This window comes from Pongo abelii, chromosome 2, assembly GCF_028885655.2.
Source record: "Pongo abelii isolate AG06213 chromosome 2, NHGRI_mPonAbe1-v2.0_pri, whole genome shotgun sequence".
Lineage (NCBI taxonomy): Eukaryota > Metazoa > Chordata > Mammalia > Primates > Hominidae > Pongo > Pongo abelii.
This window is the reverse complement of record NC_085928.1, coordinates 17,017,276-17,037,293: the sequence shown is the minus strand read 5'-3', so window position 1 is coordinate 17,037,293 and position 20,018 is coordinate 17,017,276. Positions and strand designations below refer to the sequence as shown.

The following is a 20,018-nucleotide window of genomic DNA, read 5'->3' as shown; positions in this document are numbered from 1 at the left end:
ATAGTGGTGAATTCTGAGTTCTTAGTGTAACCATTACCCAAATAATATACATTATACCCATTAAGTAATTTCTCATCCCTCATTCTCCTCCCTCCCACCTTTCTGAGTGTCCAATGTCTATTATTTCACACTTTATGTCCATGTGGACATGTTATTTAACTCCCATCTGTAAGTGAGACTGTAATATTTGACAGTTTCTGAGTTGACCTAACTTAAGGTAATGGCCTCTAATTCCATTCATATTGCTGCAAAAGATATGATTTCATTTTTTATGGCTGGATAATATTCCATTATATATCTATATAGCTGTTTCTATATCATTTATCTATCTATCTGTCTGTCTATCTATCTATCTATCTATCTATCTATCTATCTATCTATCTATCCATCAATCCACCTATGTATCTATCTAGCTCACATTTTCTTTATCGAATCATCCATTAATGGACACTTAGATTGATTCCATGTGTCTGCTATTGTGAATAGTGCTGCAATAAACTTATAAGTGGAGTTATCTTTTTGGTATGATGATTTCTTCTCCTTTGGGTAGATACCTAATAGTGGGATTGCTGGATTGAATAGTAGTTATATTTTTAGTTCTTTGAGAAATATCCATACTATTTTCCACAGAGTTTGTACTAGTTTATATTCCCACCAACAATGTATAAGTGTTCCCTTTCCTCCACATCCTTGCCAACATCTGTTATTTTTTGACTTTTTAATAATAGTCATTCTGACATAAGATCATATCTTATTGTGGTTTTAATTTGTATTTCTCTAATGAATAGTGTTGTAGAGCATTTTTTATATACTTGTTGGCAATTTGTAGGTCTTTGGAAAAAATGCCTGTTCATGTCCTTTGCCTGTTTTTTAATGGGATTATTTGTTTTACTGTTGTTGAGTTGTTTGAGTTCCTTGTAGATTTTGGATGTCAGTCCCCAGAATAGTTTGCGCATATTTTCTCCCATTCTGTAGGTTGGCTATTCATTCTGTTGATTGTTTCCTTTTTGTCAGAAGGTTTTATTTTAATTAAGCCCCACTTGCCTATTTTTGTTTTTGTTGCTTGTGCTTTTGAGGTCTTAATAATGAATCCTTTGCCTAGGCCAATGTCCAGAAGAGTTTTCCCAAGTTTTCTTCTAGTAGTTCTATAGTTTGAGGTCATACATTTAAGTTTTTACTCCATCTTGAGTTGGTTTTTGTATATAGTGAGAGATAGGAGTCCAGTTTCATGTTTCTGCACATGACAATCCAATTTTCCCAGCACCATTTATTGAAAAGGATGTCCTTTCCCAGTGTATGCTTTCATTGACTTTATTAAGTATCAGTTGGGTGTAGACATGTGGCTTTATTTCTGGGTTCTTGATTCTGTTCTATTGATATATATGTCTATTTTTATATCAATATCATGCTGTTTGGGTTACTGTAGCTTTGTAGTATAATGTGAGGCCGGGCAATGTTATGTCTTCAGCTTTGTTCTTTCTGCTTAAGATTGCTGTGGCTATTCTGGCACTTTTGTTGGTTCCATATGAATTTTAAGATTTTTTTCTAATTCTGTGAAAAATGACATTAGTATTTTGATAGAAATTGCATTGAATCTGTAGATTGCTTTGGGAAATATTGTCATTTTAATGAATCTAGGTCAATTTAGGGAAAGTTGCCATCTTAACAATATTGAATCTTGAAAATCTTCATTTATTTTGGTCTTTAATTTCTCTTTGTAATATTTTATAGCTTTCAGTGAACAGGTCTTAAAACATCTTTTGTTAAACTTATTCCAAAGTATTTCTTGATGCTGTTTTAAATGAATTTTTCTTAATATATAATTGGTCTTTGCTAGTAGATAGAATTACAATTGATTTAAAAATTTGGGGGCTGGGCATGGTGGCTCACACCTGTAATCCAGCACTTTGGGAGGCTGAGGTGGGCGGTTCACTTGAGATCAGGAGTTTGAGACCAGCCTAGCCAACATGGTGAAATCCCATCTCTACTAAAACTACAAAGATTAGCTGGGCACGGTTGTGGGCTCCTGTAATCCCACTTGCTTGGGAGGCTGAGGCAGGAGAATTGCTTGAACCCAGGAGGCAGAGGTTGCAGTGAGCTGATATTGAGCCACTGCACTCCAGCCTGGGCAACACGAGTGAGACTCCATCTTAAAAAAAATTGATTTTGCTTTCTACAACCTTATTATTTGTTTCAGTAATATTTTATGGCTTTCTTATGGTTTTCCTATATAAATTTGATGTTTTCTGCAAATAGAGTTGTCTTCCTTTCCAGCCTGCATGCTTTTTATTTTTCTCACCTTAATGCACTTGATAGTACTTCTAGTATCTAGCATGATAGTAAATAGAAATAATGATAGATGATTCTTGCTTTATTCATTATCCTAGGTAGAAAGTATTGTTCCTCTTGCTGTTAAGAATAATGTACAAATTTTCCTTAAATGCACTTAATCAGATTGAGGAAGTTCACTTTTCCTAGTTTACTGGGAGATTTTATTATGAAAGCATCTTAAATTTTGTCAAATGCTTTTTCTGTATCTATCAAAATGATTGGTTTTGTTTTCAGTTGATAGGATGACTTACATTGATTGATTTTTTTAAATGTTCAACCAACATTGCATTCCTGGCATAAATCCCACTGGTTATATTTTATAATTCTTTAAAAAATTTAAAAAATATATATTTTCTAGAGATGAGGTCTTTCTCTGTCACCCAGGCTTGAGTTCAGTGGCACGGTCATAGCTCACTGAAGCCTCAAACTCCTGGGCTCAGGAAATCCTCCCACCTAAGCCTGCTGAGTAGCTGGGACTACTGGCACACATCATTATGCACAGCTAATTTTTCAAAAATCTTATTTGTAGAGATGGGGTCTCACTATGTTGGCCAGGCTGGTCTTGAACTCCTGGCTTCAAGCAATCGTTCTGCTTTGGCTTCCCAAAGTATTGGGATTCCAGAAGTGAGCCACCACACCTGGCTTTTTTTTTTCTGTCTTTCTTTTTCTTTTTTTTCTGAAAGGCTCTACTCTGTCATCCAGACGGGAGTGCAGAGGTGTGATCATAGCTCACTATAACCTTAAACTCCTGGACTTAAGCGATCTTCTTGCCCCACCGTCCTTACTATCTGGGATCACAGGTATGTGCCACTGAACCCAGCTAATTTTATTATCTTTTAAAGTTTTGTAGAGATGGGATCTTGCTATGTTTCCCAGGCTGGTCTTGAAATCCTGGCTTCAAGTGATCCTCCTGCCTTGGCCTTATGAAGCACTATAGTCTTTTTATATGTTGTTGTATTCAATTTGCCAACATTTTTTATTGGTATTTTTTGAATCTATATTCATGAGAGATATTAGTCTGAAGTTTTCTTGTTTTATGATATCGTTTGTCATGATTTGGTATTAGAATAAAAGTATTTTTATAGAATGAGTCAGAAAATCTTTCTTCCTCTCTATTTTTCTGCAGGAATTTTATAGAATTGGCATTATTTTTTCCTCTAAATGTGTCATAGATTTTATTTTATAAGTAATGGTATCTTGACCTGGAGTTTTCTTTGAGGAAATAATTTTAATTGGAATTCAGTTTCATTAATTTGTATAGTGCTGTTAAATTTCCTGCTTCTCCTTGTGTAATTTGTGTCTTTCTGGGAATTTGTCCATTTCATTTAGATTGTCAAATTTATTGACATAATTTTTTAAATAATATTTGTTTGTTGTCTTTTTAATTTCTAAAGTTTTTATGGTAATATTCCTTTCCTTATAAAGGAAATGTGTGTACTTTCTTTTTACCTTGATCACTCTGGTGGAAGGTTTATTAATTTCATTGAATTTTTCAAACCAGCTTTTGGTTTCACTGTTTTTTTAAATTGTTAATCTGTTTCTATTTTATTGATTTATCTGATCATCTTTATTATTGTTCTCCTTTTTTTCTGGTTTTGAAATTAATTTGCTCTTCTTTTTCTACCTTCTTAAGATGAAAGCTTACATAATTTAAGATCTTTTTCTTTGCTAATATAGGTAATAAAAGCTCTAAATTTTTCTCAAACTGCTGCTTTAGCTGCATCTCACACCTTTGATATATTTTTATTAGTTTATTAAATTATTTAATTACTGTTATGTTTTTTTATCAATGCTTCTTTAGTAGTTTATAATTTAATTTTCAAACATTTGGAGGGTTTTCTGGATGTTATTAATTTCAAATTCAACTATGGTCAGAAACTATACTCTTTATGATTTCAATACTTTTAAATGCTTTGATTCTTGTTTTATAGTTCGAAATATTGTATCTCTTAGTAATTGTTTATTTTATACTTCAAAAGTATATTTATTCTGCTCTTTTTGGGTTGTATGTTTTATAAATGCCAATTGGGTCAGGTTGGTTGATAGCCTTTTACTTATGTCTTCTTCATTTTTACTAATTTTGTCTTATATTAGTTATCGAGAAAGGGGTGCTAAAAACTCAAACTATAATTGTGAATTCATCTGTTTCTGTTTGTGGTTCTATCAATTTTGTATTATGTATTTTAAGCTCTGTAATTAGGTGTATAATTTAGGATTTTAATTTTTTTAAATAATTTGACCCATTTATTATTATGAAGTGACCACCTTTAACCCTGGTAATGTTCTGTATTCTGAAATCAACTTTACTGTATATTAATATATCTTTCCACCTATATCTTAATTAATGTTAGTATGGTGTATAATTTTCCATGTTTTAACTTTTAACCTATTTGTATATATTAACCTATTTGTATATATTTAAAGGAGATTTCTGTACGAAGCATATACTTAGGTCTGCATTTTTGTCTTTTCTGACAATCACTGCATTTTAAATGGGGTGTTTATACTGTTTGCATTTAGTGTGGTATTGGTATGGCTGGGTATAAATCTACCATCTTGCTCTTTGTTTTCTATTTATCTTACTAGTTCTTAGCCCCCCCCAACAATATTCTGCCTTATTTTTTGTTAAACTTTTTAATGATTTCATTTTGTCTCCTTTGTTGGCTAATTAGCTATAATCTTCTTGGTGATTGCCTTATGGTTTATATTAATAGTGTACAGCTGTACCTTATATAAGTTTACCTTCAATTAATGTTATACTAGTTTATGAATAGTATAATAGTAAAGTTTCTATTTCCCCTCCTATTGGCCTTTGTGTTATTGTTAATATCATTTTACTTCTACATACGTTATAAACCACAAATGTACTATTATTATTTTTGCTTTAAACAGTAGATTATTTTTTAAAGATAACTTGTATTTTATATTTACCCATATATTTATCATTTTAAATGTTCTTTTTTCCTTTTTGTATATCCAGATACTATTTTATATCATTTCCCTTTTCCCTGAAGACCCTCTTTAACATTCCTTTTAGTGCAGGTCTTTTCATGATGAATTGTTTCAGTTTTATGTGTCTGAAAAGTGTCTTCATTTCAGTTTCATTTTTGAAGATAATTTAATTTTGGTCATTATTTAAAAAATATTTTATCTCTTCTCTCCCTCCTCTTTCTCTTTTTTATTACTCAAATTACAACTAATTAGGCCATTTGACATTGACCCACAGTTCAATGGTGTGCTGTTCTTCCTCTACCCCTCTGTTATTTTTTTCTCTGTGTTATATTTTGGATAGTTTTTATTGACATATTTTCAAGTTCACTAATCTTCAATGTATTTTAAAAAAAACTCTAGATATTCTATTTGAGATAGATAGGTAGATATATGGATGGATAGATAGATCTATCTGCTGTATATCTACTTAACATGCTCAATCTCCTCTCTACCTTCTTCAACATATGCAGTGTAGTATAATAAATGTTTTACTATCTCTATTATTTCTATCCTGTTTTATTTCTGGGTCTCTTTCTATTGATATTTCTCCTTGTTACAAGTTATATTTTTTACTTCTCTGCAGTGAATGCCATACCTCTTGAATTTTACATTTTTGAGTGCTAAAGGTTTTTGTATTTCTATAATTATCCTTGATCTTTGTTTAGTATGCAGTTAAGCTATGTGGAACAGTTTGATCCTTTTGTAACCTGGTTTTCAGTATTGCTAAGCAGAACCAGAGCAGTCTTTATCTTAGGGAGGAATTTTTCCTCATACTGAGGTAATATTCTCTGAGTACTTTGCATGTGAATTCTGAGGGTTTGCACTTTTGCTGGTGGGAACATGAAAAATTCTTGCCTCAACATAAACTTTATTTTTGGTTTGTTTTCTTGATTTATTCTTCAAGAAGGATTCTTTTTCTTCTTGGTTTGTTCTTTCCTCAGTTTCAGGTAGTTTCTTCAAACTTATTCCTTCCTTAGTACTTAGCTAAAGATTTGAGGAGGACCCTTCTGCAAATCTCTAGAGCTCTTTTTGTGTTACATTTTCTTCTTTGCTACTCAACCCTATGAACTCTAGTTGTCCCTGGCCTCCCTAGACTGTTAGTTCTGTCTCCTCACTCAGTAGGCCTGCTAGATTTTATCTGGGTTCCCCCTCCTTGTGCTGGAGCCTTGAAATTCTCTCTAGGCAGTAAACTGGGGCTATCATAAGCCTCGCCTTATATATTTTCTGTCTTTCAGGGATCATTGTCATTTCCTACCTGATACGCAATGTCTTAAAATTTGTTACATACATTTTGTACAGATTTTTAATTGTTTTAGGTGGTGAATAAATCTGGCCCACATTCCTCATTATGACCATAAGTGGAGACTCTCATCTAATTTTTATCTTTATGCAAGCAAACAAATAAGTAAATATACATATATATCAGATCATTTGGTATAGAATATGAAAGTAAATTTTGTTACATGGTGTTTTCTCATTCTGTTTTTTTTACCTTCATTCCTCCTCCTTCCTTTTTTTTCTCTCTCTTACTTATATGTTATGTAGCATAGTGTAGATGACTTGTTACCATTTATTTTCCAGTTTTCTTGGTTTTTTACCTTATTTATCATGTTTTTCTATGTAGATATTTTATACTTTTATTTAGTCAAATATATCAGTCTATTTCTTTATGATCTCTGGGTTTTAAATTATGCTTAGAAGATTTTTTATATGTCAAGATTATCAACATATTTACCTGTGTCTTTTTAAACTCATCTTATGATTTAATTATACCAAATTATTGACTCACTTTGAATTTATTGTAGTGAAACTAGTGTTTAATCAATTAAAAAATCTTAAATGAAGTGAGGTGTATCTAGATTCCCAATTCTTGTTTAACTTCATGGAAAAAGCTGCCATCTTTCAAATTCCTTATTGTATTCTTTTTTTCAAATTGTTGGAATATTAAACATCTGAGCTATACAATTTAACTTACAACTACTAAGAGTAAGATTTTTCAACTATTTATAAAAATAAGGGAAACTAAATAGCAAAACATCTGTTGATAAATAAGTTAGTTTCTTTGCTCATTAATATTGGTGCTAATTAAAATGTTAGAATCCTTGACTTTTATTATATTAGACTCGGGAGACCTGGTGTTGATTGCTATTGCCAACATGAAAGTGGTGCAGCTGTCCTACAGCTCCAATTTTTGATCAATGAGGTAAGGATTATTTTTTGACTACTTAAATCACACACTCGCCCACTACGCAGTGAATCAGTTGATGTAATCTTTTAAATACTGTGATTCTAAATTCTTAAATATATATGCATGCAATATTACTTCTGATTATATTTTTCACAAAAGACTGTACTCCTGTATTGGTTAATTTATTAAATTTTAAAGAAAAAAGATTGTATATACCATATTCTGTTATTGTTACTATATAGCATAATTTAGTTTAATTATTTAAATTAAAAAAAATCCTAATGTCTTTTGATTGCTTCACTGGCCATTAATTTTTTTTCTATACACTCACTTCCCACCAACTTAAATTTTGTAATCAAGGCCTAACTTCATATTTTATCTTTATCTTCCCTGAAATGATCTTTTTGCTTATATACGTATGGGCCCTTTTATCTGTATATATCTCCAAATACATTTGTTGGAATAGATATGCATTTGTAGTTATTTTTGTGTCCATAGTTATTATGGAAATTAGCTCTCTACTGTATCTACATTTTTATAACATTATGGTGATGAGGAACTCTCTAAAAACAAAATATGTATTTATGAAGCTCAGAGAGGTTGCAGATATTCCATTAGTAGAAGGCTACTTTAGGCTTTCTTAAATCAGATTTTTATAGTGGAAATTAGAGTCTTCTAGACCTTCTTTTGTATTAAGTGAGCCAGTCAATGCAAAAATGCTTTAAAAGTTTGTGCCATGCCAAATGCAGGCACTTAGAAGACTGAACTCAGTGCCTTGGAAAAAAATGTTTGGTTATTTTCTCATGGCATGACAATGATCTTTCATTCAGTGTCTGCATATATTTGCATATATCTATATCTGTTTATCTTCCTAAGAACTTACAATTATAAATGTGGGTAAAATGTCTCATAGAACTTCATATCAGAGGTAACCCAAGGCAAGAAAGAGATTGGCAAATGTTCACTTTTCACTTCTCTTGGCTCAAAATCTTTCTTGGAAGACTATGAGATCCTCTTTATTGACAAACGTAGCATATAGCATATTTCACCATGTAGGCACACTTGCTATGGGGTACTGAAATGAGAAAGGAAGGTAAAGAAAACATTTGAAAAATATTTCATTGTAATAACTGCTCATTATTATCTAGAATGTCAGGCTTCTCAAGGTCTCAGTGATACTCTGTAGTTCCTTGTTGAGGGATCTCAGCTTTTTGCCTTCTGTATGGATGTATACTTACAGGCATAATTTGTTTCCATGTGATTTGCACTGGGTCTGATCCTTTGAGATTTGTCTTCCAGGTCCTAAGTTTGCCCCTGTGGTACATAACTAAGAATAAATAAAGACAAGCCTTCAACCTCCTTGCCTTGTTCACGTCATTTATCCTGAACTACTCGCCCTGTGTACCTCACACAAAGCTTCTGTATCTTTTCCCAAACTTCTCAGTTTCTGACCTAACTGGTTTTTCTATTCTTAATTTTAAACATTTTCACAGATCTTTATAGTGCTTTTGGTAGGTTCACTTTGTTTTTATAAATGAACCTAGACACTCTGCTGTTGTGCTTACTTTCATGTGTCTGTCTCTGTTGGTGCTGTTATGCTTAGTGGTACTGTTCACTTCCCTCCGATGATAAGTTACATCTCAGTTTTATCACAGAATTAAGAATACTGGCCAGGCACGGTGGCTTACGCCTGTAATCCTAGCACTTTGGGAAGTTAAGGCGGGTGGATCACGAGGTCAAGAGATCAAGACCATCCTGGCCAACATGGTGAAACCCCGTCTCTACTAAAATTACAAAAATTAGTTGGATGTGGTGGCACACACCTGTAGTCCCAGCTACTCCGGAGGCTGAGGCAGGAGAATTGCTTGAACCTGGGAGGCAGAGGTTGCAGTGAGCTAAGATCGCACCACTGCACTCCAGCCTGGCGACAGAGCGAGACTCCATTTCAAAAACAAACAAACAAACAAAAAAAGAACACTGAGTTCCTCAGTAGAATTATTTAGGTATTACACTAAGATATTATTGAATATATGCTACTTTAATAACATTGCCTTTGGCATGTTATATCTTCTGTATAGCATGTAACTATCTCTTGTAGAGAATGTTTTATTGTTGTTACATATCATGTTCTATCCTCACCCCATCTCAGGTGAACTTCCACCTCTCTGAGAAATGAGACCAGTATACTGTATCTCAAAAAAATCAAGTGTAACTCATCAAATGCTTCCAAGATATCCTAATAAATTTCTAGTTTGTTTATAGGAAGCATATGTACAGTATACAAATAAAACAGGCAAACAAATACAAAAATTCTCAAGGCTTATATAGAATACCTCCTATTTCATGGAAGGAAATTATCTGAGTTCATGTTAAGATGTGTATATCAATATATACATCTTTGAACATGTATATATGTAATTAGATATAAATATGTAAATCATACAAATTTCTAAATATTTTCATGGATATGATCTTTGATTATGTTTCTATTTTTATAAAGCCATTTCTCTCTCAGACTAAAATCACAGGTACCCAATATAAAGAGACCCATCATAGGATACATGAGCATTTTTTTGGTTTAGAAATTATTATAGAAGGGCATTTAGATTCCTATCTTCTCTCTTCTAATTCCTAAAGAAGAAATAAATGCTAGCAATTTCAATATAGTTCTTCCTAGTATCTAAATGGGATATCTGTGATTGATACTATAAACTATGAGAGATTACTTCTAACAAAGTACTTTGGAAAATATAAAAAGCCTTTTAGGTATCTCAGGACAACCAAGGTTCTGAAAGATCACTCTTAGAGAACACATTTAATGCGCTGGATTTAGGATCTGTTAATGGGTAAGCATCGACATTTTCAGCTGGTTAACTGTCATTATGGTAAAAGTTCTAACATTTTTAAATGATCTGATTTAACCCAGTCAAATAAATAGTTTAAGCATATATGCAAAGTCATACAAACAGTTATTATCTGTCCATATGCTTTCTGCCACATTAAGATGTAGAAAATATCCTATTGTATACAAAATAGGATTCATTTGTATTTGGTGGTGCTATATAAAAGGAATCTTAGTATAATTTTATAGTTACACTAAATTCTAGTTGGAGAAATGTTTTCTTTTATTATGGATATTTTCCTTTATAATTGATGAAGCTTCTTGGACTATAAGAAGCAAATTAAATTATACCAAATATACTTTTTAGGAAGAATATACACTTTCCAAATATACAGAAAATTCTTGCAAAGGAGAATTTTTATATGACCTGTATTCAATTTTGTAAGACTGCATTGAATATTTTCTTCTCTGTAAGGCTATATAGTATATGTGTAAATAGTAGAAACAAAAACCATCCCTAAACTATTTTTTCCCAAAGAAAAACCTTTAATGGTCATAACAATGCTATAATAATTAATCCTCTCTGTTGGTAAATAAATATTCCTTAAGCTAGTCTCCCTGACCGTTGAAATGCAGTGGGTCAGTTGCCTCTTCTACTTTCAGCATTCTTACCCTTCCTGATTGAAGTTTATGCACCTATCCTTCCTTATATTTCTGAGTTAACACAAGTAACTCTTCAGGTAGTAAAAATTGAGTAAATTAGCTTGTTTGTGCTTCATAAAAACCCTAAATTAAGTAAACCACACACTTACTTTATCTTCTTTTTGTTCTAGGGTGCCTTGGTCAGTGCAAGTTCAGATGATACACTTCATTTGTGGAACCTTAGACAAAAAAGGCCAGCCATTCTCCATTCTCTTAAATTTAAACGGGAACGGTAAGAATCTATGAATTAAACGATTTCTTAACGTACAACAAAATTATTTCCTGAGCAAGTTCTTGTTAACTTGACAGGCTTTTTTCCTCATAATCTCAACAGCTAGAAATAATTTAATATTCATGCTTACTTTCATAGTGGTTTCTTTTTTGTAGAAAATGCATAATAGATATAGATCCAGTCACCTACTAATGCAATGTTTATTAGCTTAAGGAGTTTTTGGGCTGAGATTATGGGGTTTTCTATGTGTAGACTCATATTATCTTCAAAGAGAGATAGTTCAACTTCTTTTCTTCCTATTAATATTTACAGGCCTTTTATTTCTTTCTCTTGCATTATTGCTCTGCCTAGGACTTCCAGTCTATGTTGACTAGGAATGGTGAGAGATGGCATCCTTGTCTTGTTTTGGTTTTCAAGGGGAATGCTTCCAGCTTTCGCCCATTCAGTATGATGTTGGCTGTGAGTTTGTCATAGATGGCTCTTGTTATTTTGAAATATGTTCCTTTAATGTCTAGTTTGTTGAGGGTTTTTAACATGAAGGACATTGAATTGTACCAGAGGTCTTTTCTGCATCTATTGAGATAGTCATGTGGTTTTTGTTTTCAGTTCTGTTTATGTAGTAGATCGCATTTATTTATTGTGATTATTGAACCAACCTTGCATCCCGGGATAAAGCCTGCTTGAGTGTGGTTGATTAGCTTTTTCACGTGCTGCAGGACTCAGTTTGCTAGCATTTTGTTGAGAATTTTTACATCTGTGTTCATCAAGGATATTGGCCTGAAGATTTTTTTGTTGTATTTCTACCAGGTTTTGGTATCAGGATGAAGCTGGCCTCATAGAATCAGTTGGAGAGGAGTTCCTCCTCCTCAATTTTTTGGAGTAGTTTCAGTTAGAATGGTACAAGCTATTCTTTATGCATCTGATGGAATTTGGCTGTGAATCATTCTTGTCCTGGGTCCTTTATGGTTGGTAGGCTTTTTATTAGTGATTTAATTTTGGAACTCTTTATTGGTCTGTCCAGGGATTCAATTTCTCCCTGGCTCAATCTTGGGAGTTTGTATGTTTCCAGGAATGTATTCATTTATTTTAGGTTTTCTAGTCTATGTGCATAGAGGTGTTCATAGCAATCTCTGAGGGTTTTTTATATTTCTGTGGGGTTGGTGGTAATGCCTTTTTTGGCATTTATGATTGTTTATTTGGATCTTCTCTCTTTTTCTTTTTATTAGCCTGGCTAGTGGTCTATCATATTTCTTATGTCAAAAAACCAACTCTTATACTCATTGATCTTTTGTTTGTTTTTTTTGCCTCTTAGTTTCCTTCATTTCAGCTCTGATTTTAGTTATTTCTTGTCTTTTGCTAGCTTTGGGTTTGTTTTGTATTGTTTCTCTAGTTCCTCTAGGTGTAATGTTAGGTTGCTAATTTGAGATTTTATGAATTTTTGATGTGGACCTTTAGCACTATAAACTTTCCTCTTAGAACTACTTTAGCTGTGTCCTAGAGATTCTGGTATGTTTTCTTGGTTCTCAGTAGTTCCAGAGAATTTCTTGATGTCTGCCATAATTTCATTGTTTACCCAAAAGTCATTCAGGACCAGGTTGTTTAATTTCCATCCAATTGTATGGTTTTGAGTGATTTTCTTAGTATTTATTTTTATTTTTATTGCATTATGGCCTGAGAGTGTGGTTGGTATGGTTTCATTTTTTTTAGATTTTCTGAGGATTGTTTTATGTCCAGTTGTGTGGTTGATTTTAGAGTATGTGCTATGTGCAGATGAGAAGACGGTATATTCTGTTCCTTTTGGGTAGGGCATTTTGTAGATGTCTAATAGTTCCATTTGGTCAAGTGTTAAGTTTAGATCCTGAAAATCTTTGTTAATTTTCTGACTGGATGGTCTATCTAAAAACTGTCAGTAGGATGTAGAAGTCTCCCACTATTATTGTGTGGGAATCTAAGTCTCTTTGTAGGTCTGTAAGAATTCGCTTTATGAATCTGGGTGCTCCTGTGTTGGGTGCATATATATTTAGGATAGTTAAGCATTCTTGTTGAATTGAACCCTTTACCATTATGTAATGTCCTTCCTTGTCTTTTTTGATCTTTGTTAGCTTAAAGTATGTTTTGTCTGAAATAGCAACCCCTGCTTTTTTCTGACTGCCATTTGCTTGGTAGATTTTCCTCTATCCCTTTACGCTGAGCCTATGGGTGTCATTACATGGGAGATGGGTCTCTTGAAGACAGCATACCATTCAGTCCTGCTCCTTTATACAGCTTGCCACTCTGTGCCTTTTAATTGGAGCATTTAGCCAATTTACATTCAAGTTTAATATTTATGTGTGTGGATTTGATCCTTTCATCATGTTTCTAGCTGGCTATTGTGCAGACTTGTTTGTGTGGTTGCTTTATAGGGTCAACAGTTTGTGTACCTAAGTGTGTTTTTATAGTAGCTTATAACAGTCTTTGCTTTCCATATTTAGCACTCCTTTCAGGACCTCTTGTAAGGCAGGTCTGGTGGTCATAAATTCCCTTAGCATTTGCTTATCTGGAAAGGATCTAATTTCTCCTAGGTTTATGAAGCTTAGTTTGGCTGGATATGAAATTCTTGCTTGGAAATTGTTTTATTTAATAAGGCTGAATATAGACTCCCAATTTCTTCTGGCTTGTAAGGTTTCTATTGAAAGGTCCTCTGTTAGCCTGATGGGGTTTCCTTTGTAGGTGACTTGCCCCTTCTCTCCAGCTGCCTTTCACTTTTTCCCTTTTATTTCAGCCTTGGAGAATCTAATTATGTGTCTTGGCCATGGTCTTTTTGTGTAGTGTCTCACGTTGGTTCTCTGCATTTCCTGAATTTTTATTTTGGCCTCTCTAGTGAGGCTGGGGACATTTTCATGGGTGATATTCTGAAATATATTTTCCAAGTTGCTTGCTCTCTCCTTATCTCTTTCAGGGATACTAATGAATTGTAGATTTTGTCTCTTTACATAATCCTTTATTTTTGAGCGTTTTGTTCATTTTCTTTCTCTGACTGAGTTAGTTCAGAGAACCAGTCGTTGAGCTCTCAGATTCTTTCCTGAACTTGGTCTATTCTTCTGTTAATACTTGCAATTACATTATGAAATTCTTGTAGTGTGTTTTCCACTCTATCACATCAGTTTGAGTGTTTTTTTTTTTTTAAGACGGAGTCTCGCTCTATTGCCCAGGCTAGAGTGCAGTGGCACAATCTTGGCTCACTGCAACCTCCGCCTCCCTGGTTCAAGTGATTCTCCTACCTCAGCCTCTTGAGTAGCTGGGACTGCAGATGCTGGGAGCCCAGGTCAAGAGGCATTGCCCAGTGAAGAGTTGTGGAGGCATGTGGACAAGTCTGGCTGCTTTTCCATAAAGTGGCTGTGTTGTGCTAGAGGTTTGTATCGGTCCCCAACCACTATACTTCCTCTCAATCCCGAGGGCAACAGGAGCAAGGACTGCAGGGCAACAAAAATGGTGGCCTGCTTGCTCCTTCTTTGAGCTCTGTCCCAGAAAAGCACAGAGCTGCTACTAGCCTGAGAGCCTAGGTAGGGGGTGGCTAGAGACCCTGGTAGGGAGACACTGCCCAGAGAAGCATAGCAGGGTTGGGCACTCATGTAGAAAACAGTCTGCTGCTTTTCTGTAAGGTGGTTGCACTGTTCTAGGGGTTCATGGTAGTCCCTAATCACTGTGTACCCTCCTGATCTTGAGAGTATCAGTGGGGAAGGTTGTAGGGCAACAAACATGGTGGCCTGCCTCTCCCACTGAGAGCTCTGTCCTAGGGAAGTGGAGAGCTGGTAGTGGCCTAAGAGCCCAGTTTGTGGTGGTTGAGGTTCTAGGTCAGGAGGCCTTGCTCAGTGAGAAGTAGCAGGGGTGGGGGCTCCTGTGGAAAACAATCTGGCTACTTTGCCTTAAGGTGGCTGCCTTGTACTGGGTATCTATGATTGCCCCAATCACTGCATACACTCCCCAGCCTGAGGGCAAACAGGAGGGAGGGTTGTGGATGTGGTCTGCTTCTCCCTCTAGGAGCTTGTCCCAGAAAAGCACAGAGCTGCTCCTGATCCGAGAATTCTGGTAGGGCTGTGGTGGTCTTACTAGTGTCCCAGGCCCGTGGGTCTTATCCTGCAAGGTGCTACAGAGATGAGGCCTGTAGCACCTTGCAGGATAAGGCCTACTGGGCCTGGTTACTCTTCAGCTGCATGGATTCAGCCCCTTTCCTGGGGACATGTGAGGGAGCCTGGCCTCCTCCATTACTAGAGCTGCATCTGCTGGTGTTGAGTTGCCTGGGGATCCAATACTCCTGGGAGTCTGTGAGTACCTGAGTGATGGCTCTGCCCAGACTCCACATAACTCTTTGCATGTTTGTCTGGAAGCCCTGGTTGCGGGGATCATGAGAAATCTCCTAATCCTGAGTCCAAGGATGCAAAGGTCCATGACAGAAGTGTGAACCCCTGGGGACTCTCACTCACTCACTGTTCCCTGTGATGCGAAGACTCCCCTGGCTCCGTGCCACTTCTGGGTGGGCAATTGTCCTGTCTTGCTCTTCTCTGTTCACTGTGGGTGATGCTGTTTCCCTAATAAATCCCCATGTTTCCACCTGGATGTTCTGGTTGAAGAGCTAGTGTCCATTCACCACTGTTTCTTCTGTCCATGAGAGTGGTGCTCATTACCCACTTCTAGTCAGCTATCTCACCCCAAATCTCTAAACTTAGTCTTTTTTTTTTTTTTATCAGGAAAGGAATTTATATTTTAGACATTTGTTGAAACTAGATAGGTCTTATTTCTTTAGTCCTAATTTTGGTTATTTTAGTTTAAAATAAGTAATGTAGCAGAAATTTTGAGGATATAGAAAAATTTTAAGATAAGTAAAGAGTTGTTCAGAAGAGAGTGGGGGCCAATATTCAACATTCTTAAAGAAAAGAATTTTCAAAACAGAATTTCATATCCAGCCAAACTAAGCTTCATAAATGAAGGAGAAATAAAATACTTTACAGACAAGCAAATGCTGAGAGATTTTGTCACCACCAGGCCTGCCCTAAAAGAGCTCCTGAAGGAAGCACTAAACATGGAAAGGAGTAACCAGTACCAGCCACTGCAAAAACATGCCAAAAATGTAAAGACCATCAAGGCTAGGAAGAATCTGCATCAACTAACGAGCAAAATAACCAGCTAACATCATAATGACAGGACCAAATACAGACATAACAATATTAACTTTAAATGTAAATGGGCTAAATGCTCCACTTAAGAGACACAGACTGGCAAATTGGATAAAGAGTCAAGACCCATCAGTGTGCTGTATTCAGGAAACCCATCTCACATACAGAGACACACATAGGCTCAAAATAAAGGGATGGAGGAAGATCTACCCAGCAAATGGAAAACAAAAAAAGGCAGGGGTTGCAATCCTAGTCTCTGATAAAACAGACTTTAAACCAACAAAGATCAAAAGAGACAAAGAAGGCCATTACATAATGGTAAAGGGATCAATTCAACAAGAAGAGCTAACTATCCTAAATATATATGCACCCAATACAGGAGCACCCAGATTCATAAAGCAAGTCCTTAGTGACCTACAAAGAGACTTAGACTCCCAAACAATAATAATGGGAGACTTTAACACCCCACTGTCAACATTAGATAGATTAACGAGACAGAAAGTTAACAAGGATACCCAGGAATTGAACTCAGCTCTGCACCAAGTGGCCCTAACAGACATCTACAGAACTCTCCACCCCAAATCAACAGAATATACATTTTTTTCAGCACCACACCAAACCTCTTCCAAAATGGACCACATAGTTGGAAGTAAAGCACGCCTCAGCAAATATAAAAGAACAGAAATTGTAACAAATGGTCTTTCAGACCACAGTGCAATCAAACTAGAACCAGGACTAAGAAACTCGCTCAAAACCACTCAACTACATGGAAACTGAACAACCTGCTCCTGAATGACTACTGGGTACATAACGAAATAAAGGCAGAAATAAAGATGTTCTTTGAAACCAGCGAGAACAAAGACACAACATACAAGAATCTCTCGGATACATTCAAAACAGTGTGTAGAGGGAAATTTATAGCACTAAATGCCCACAAGAGAAAGCAGGAAATATCCAAAGTTGACACCCTAACATCACAATGAAAAGAACTAGAAAAGCAAGAGCAAACACATTCAAAAGCTAGCAGAAGGCAAGAAATAACTAAAATCAGAGCAGAACTGAAGGAAATAGAGACACAAAAAAACCTTCAAAAAATTAATGAATCTAGGAGCTGGTTTTTTGAGAAGACCAACAAAATTGATAGACCACTAGCAAGACTAATAAAGAAGAAAAGAGAGAAGAATCAAATAGATGCAATAAAAAATGATAAAGAGGATATCACCACCGATCCCACAGAAATACAAACTACCATCAGAGAATACTACAAACACCTCTACGCAAATAAACTAGAAAATCTAGAAGAAATGGATAAATTCCTGGACACATACACCCTCCCAAGACTAAACCAGGAAGAAGTTGAATCTCTGAATAGACCAATAACGGGCTCTGAAATTGTGGCAATAATCAATAGTTTACCAACCAAAAAAAGTCCAAGACCAGATGGATTCACGGCCGAATTCTACCAGAGGTACAAGGAGGAACTGGTACCATTCCTTCTGAAACTATTCCAATCAGTAGAAAAAGAGGGAATCCTCCCTAACTCATTTTATGAGGCCAGCATCATCCTGATACCAAAGCCTGGCAGAGACACAACCAAAAAAGAGAATTTTAGACCAATATCCTTGATGAACATTGATGCAAAATCCTCAATAAAATACTGGCAAACCAAATCCAGCAGCACATCAAAAAGCTTATCCACCATGATCAAGTGGGCTTCATCCCTGGGATGCAAGGCTGGTTCAACATACACAAATCAATAAATGTAATCCAGCATATAAACAGAACCAAAGACAAAAACCACATGATTATCTCAATAGATGCAGAAAAGCCCTTTGACAAAATTCAACAACACTTCATGCTAAAAACTCTCAATAAATTAGGTATTGATCGGACATATCTCAAAATAATAAGAGCTATCTATGACAAACCCACAGCCAATATCATACTGGATGGGAAAAAACTGGACGCATTCCCTTCGAAAACTGGCATAAGACAGGGATGCCCTCTCTCACCACTCCTATTCTACATAGTGTTGGAAGTTCTGGCCAGGACAATCAGGCAGGAGAAGGAAGTAAAGGGTATTCAATTAGGAAAAGAGGAAGTCAAATTGTCCCTGTTTGCAGATGACATGGTTGTATATCTAGAAAGCCCCATTGTCTCAGCCCAAAATCTCCCTAAGCTGATAAGCAACTTCAGCAAAGTCTCAGGATACAAAATCAATGTACAAAAATCACAAGCATTCTTATACACCAATAACAGACAGAGAGCCAAATCATGAGTGAACTCCCATTCACAATTGCTTCAAAGAAAATAAAATACCTAGGAATCCAACTTACAAGTGATATGAAGGACCTTTTCAAGGAGAACTACAAACCACTACTCAATAAAATAAAAGAGGATACAAAGAAATGGAAGAACATTCCATGCTCATCGGTAGGAAGAATCAATATCGTGAAAATGGCCATACTGCCCAAGATAATTGACAGATTCAATGACATCCCCATCAAGCTACCAATGACTTTCTTCACAGAATTGGAAAAAACTACTTCAAAGTTCATATGGAACCAAAAAAGAGCCCACATCTCCAAGTCAATCCTAAGCCAAAAGAACAAAGGCTGAGGCATCACGCTACCTGACTTCAAACTATACTACAAGGCTACAGTAACCAAAACAGCATGGTACTGGTACCAAAACAGAGACATAGATCAATGGAACAGAACAGAGCCCTCAGAAATAATGCCGCATATCTACAACCATCTGATCTTTGACAAACCTGAGAAAAACAAGCAATGGGGAAAGGATTCCCTATTTAATAAATGGTGCTGGGAAAACTGGCTAGCCATATGTAGAAAGCTGAAACTGGATCCCTTCCTTACACCTTATACAAAAATTAATTCAAGATGGATTAAAGACTTACATGTTAGACCTAAAACCGTAAAAACCCTAGAAGAAAACCTAGGCAATACCATTCAGGGCATAGGCATGGGCAAGGACTTCATGTCTAAAACACCAAAAGCAATGGCAACAAAAGCCAAAATTGACAAATGGGATCTAATTAAACTAAAGAGCTTCTGCACAGCAAAAGAAACTACCATCAGAGTGAACAGGCAGCCTACAAAATGGGAGAAAATTTTTGCAACCTAATCATCTGACAAAGGGCTAATATCCAGAATCTACAATGAACTCAAACAAATTTACAAGAAAAAAACAAACAACCCCATCAAAAAGTGGGCAAAGGATGTGAACAGACACTTCTCAAAAGAAGACATTTTTGCAGCCAAAAGACACATGAAAAAGTGCTCATCATCACTGGCCATCAGAGAAATGCAAATCAAAACCACAATGAGATATCATCTCACACCAGTTAGAATGGCAATCATTAAAAAGTCAGGAAACAACAGGTGCTGGAGAGGATGTGGAGAAATAGGAACACTTTTACACTGTTGGTGGGGCTGTAAACTAGTTCAACCCTTGTGGAAGTCAGTGTGGCGATTCCTCAGGGATCTAGAACTAGAAATACCATTTGACCCAGCCATCCCATTACTGGGTATATACCCAAATGATTATAAATCATGCTGC

The 20,018-nt window shown here is 35.7% G+C and overlaps 1 protein-coding gene across 4 annotated transcripts in view; it reads left to right on the top strand.

Moving 5' to 3' along the window:
- The window catches only part of STXBP5L (syntaxin binding protein 5L), a 491,711-nt gene that overhangs the window by 143,197 nt on the left and 328,496 nt on the right, over window positions 1–20,018 (top strand). For 3 of the 4 annotated variants that reach the window (XM_024244879.3, XM_024244878.3, XM_054551430.2), the window contains 2 exons: window positions 7,444–7,525; window positions 11,186–11,286. In XM_024244879.3, coding sequence (XP_024100647.3) covers window positions 7,444–7,525; window positions 11,186–11,286 — 183 coding nt within the window. Of the gene's footprint in view, window positions 1–7,443; window positions 7,526–11,185; window positions 11,287–14,445; window positions 14,678–20,018 lie in introns of those variants that run through there. The other variant, XM_054551429.2, reaches the window with a different exon arrangement.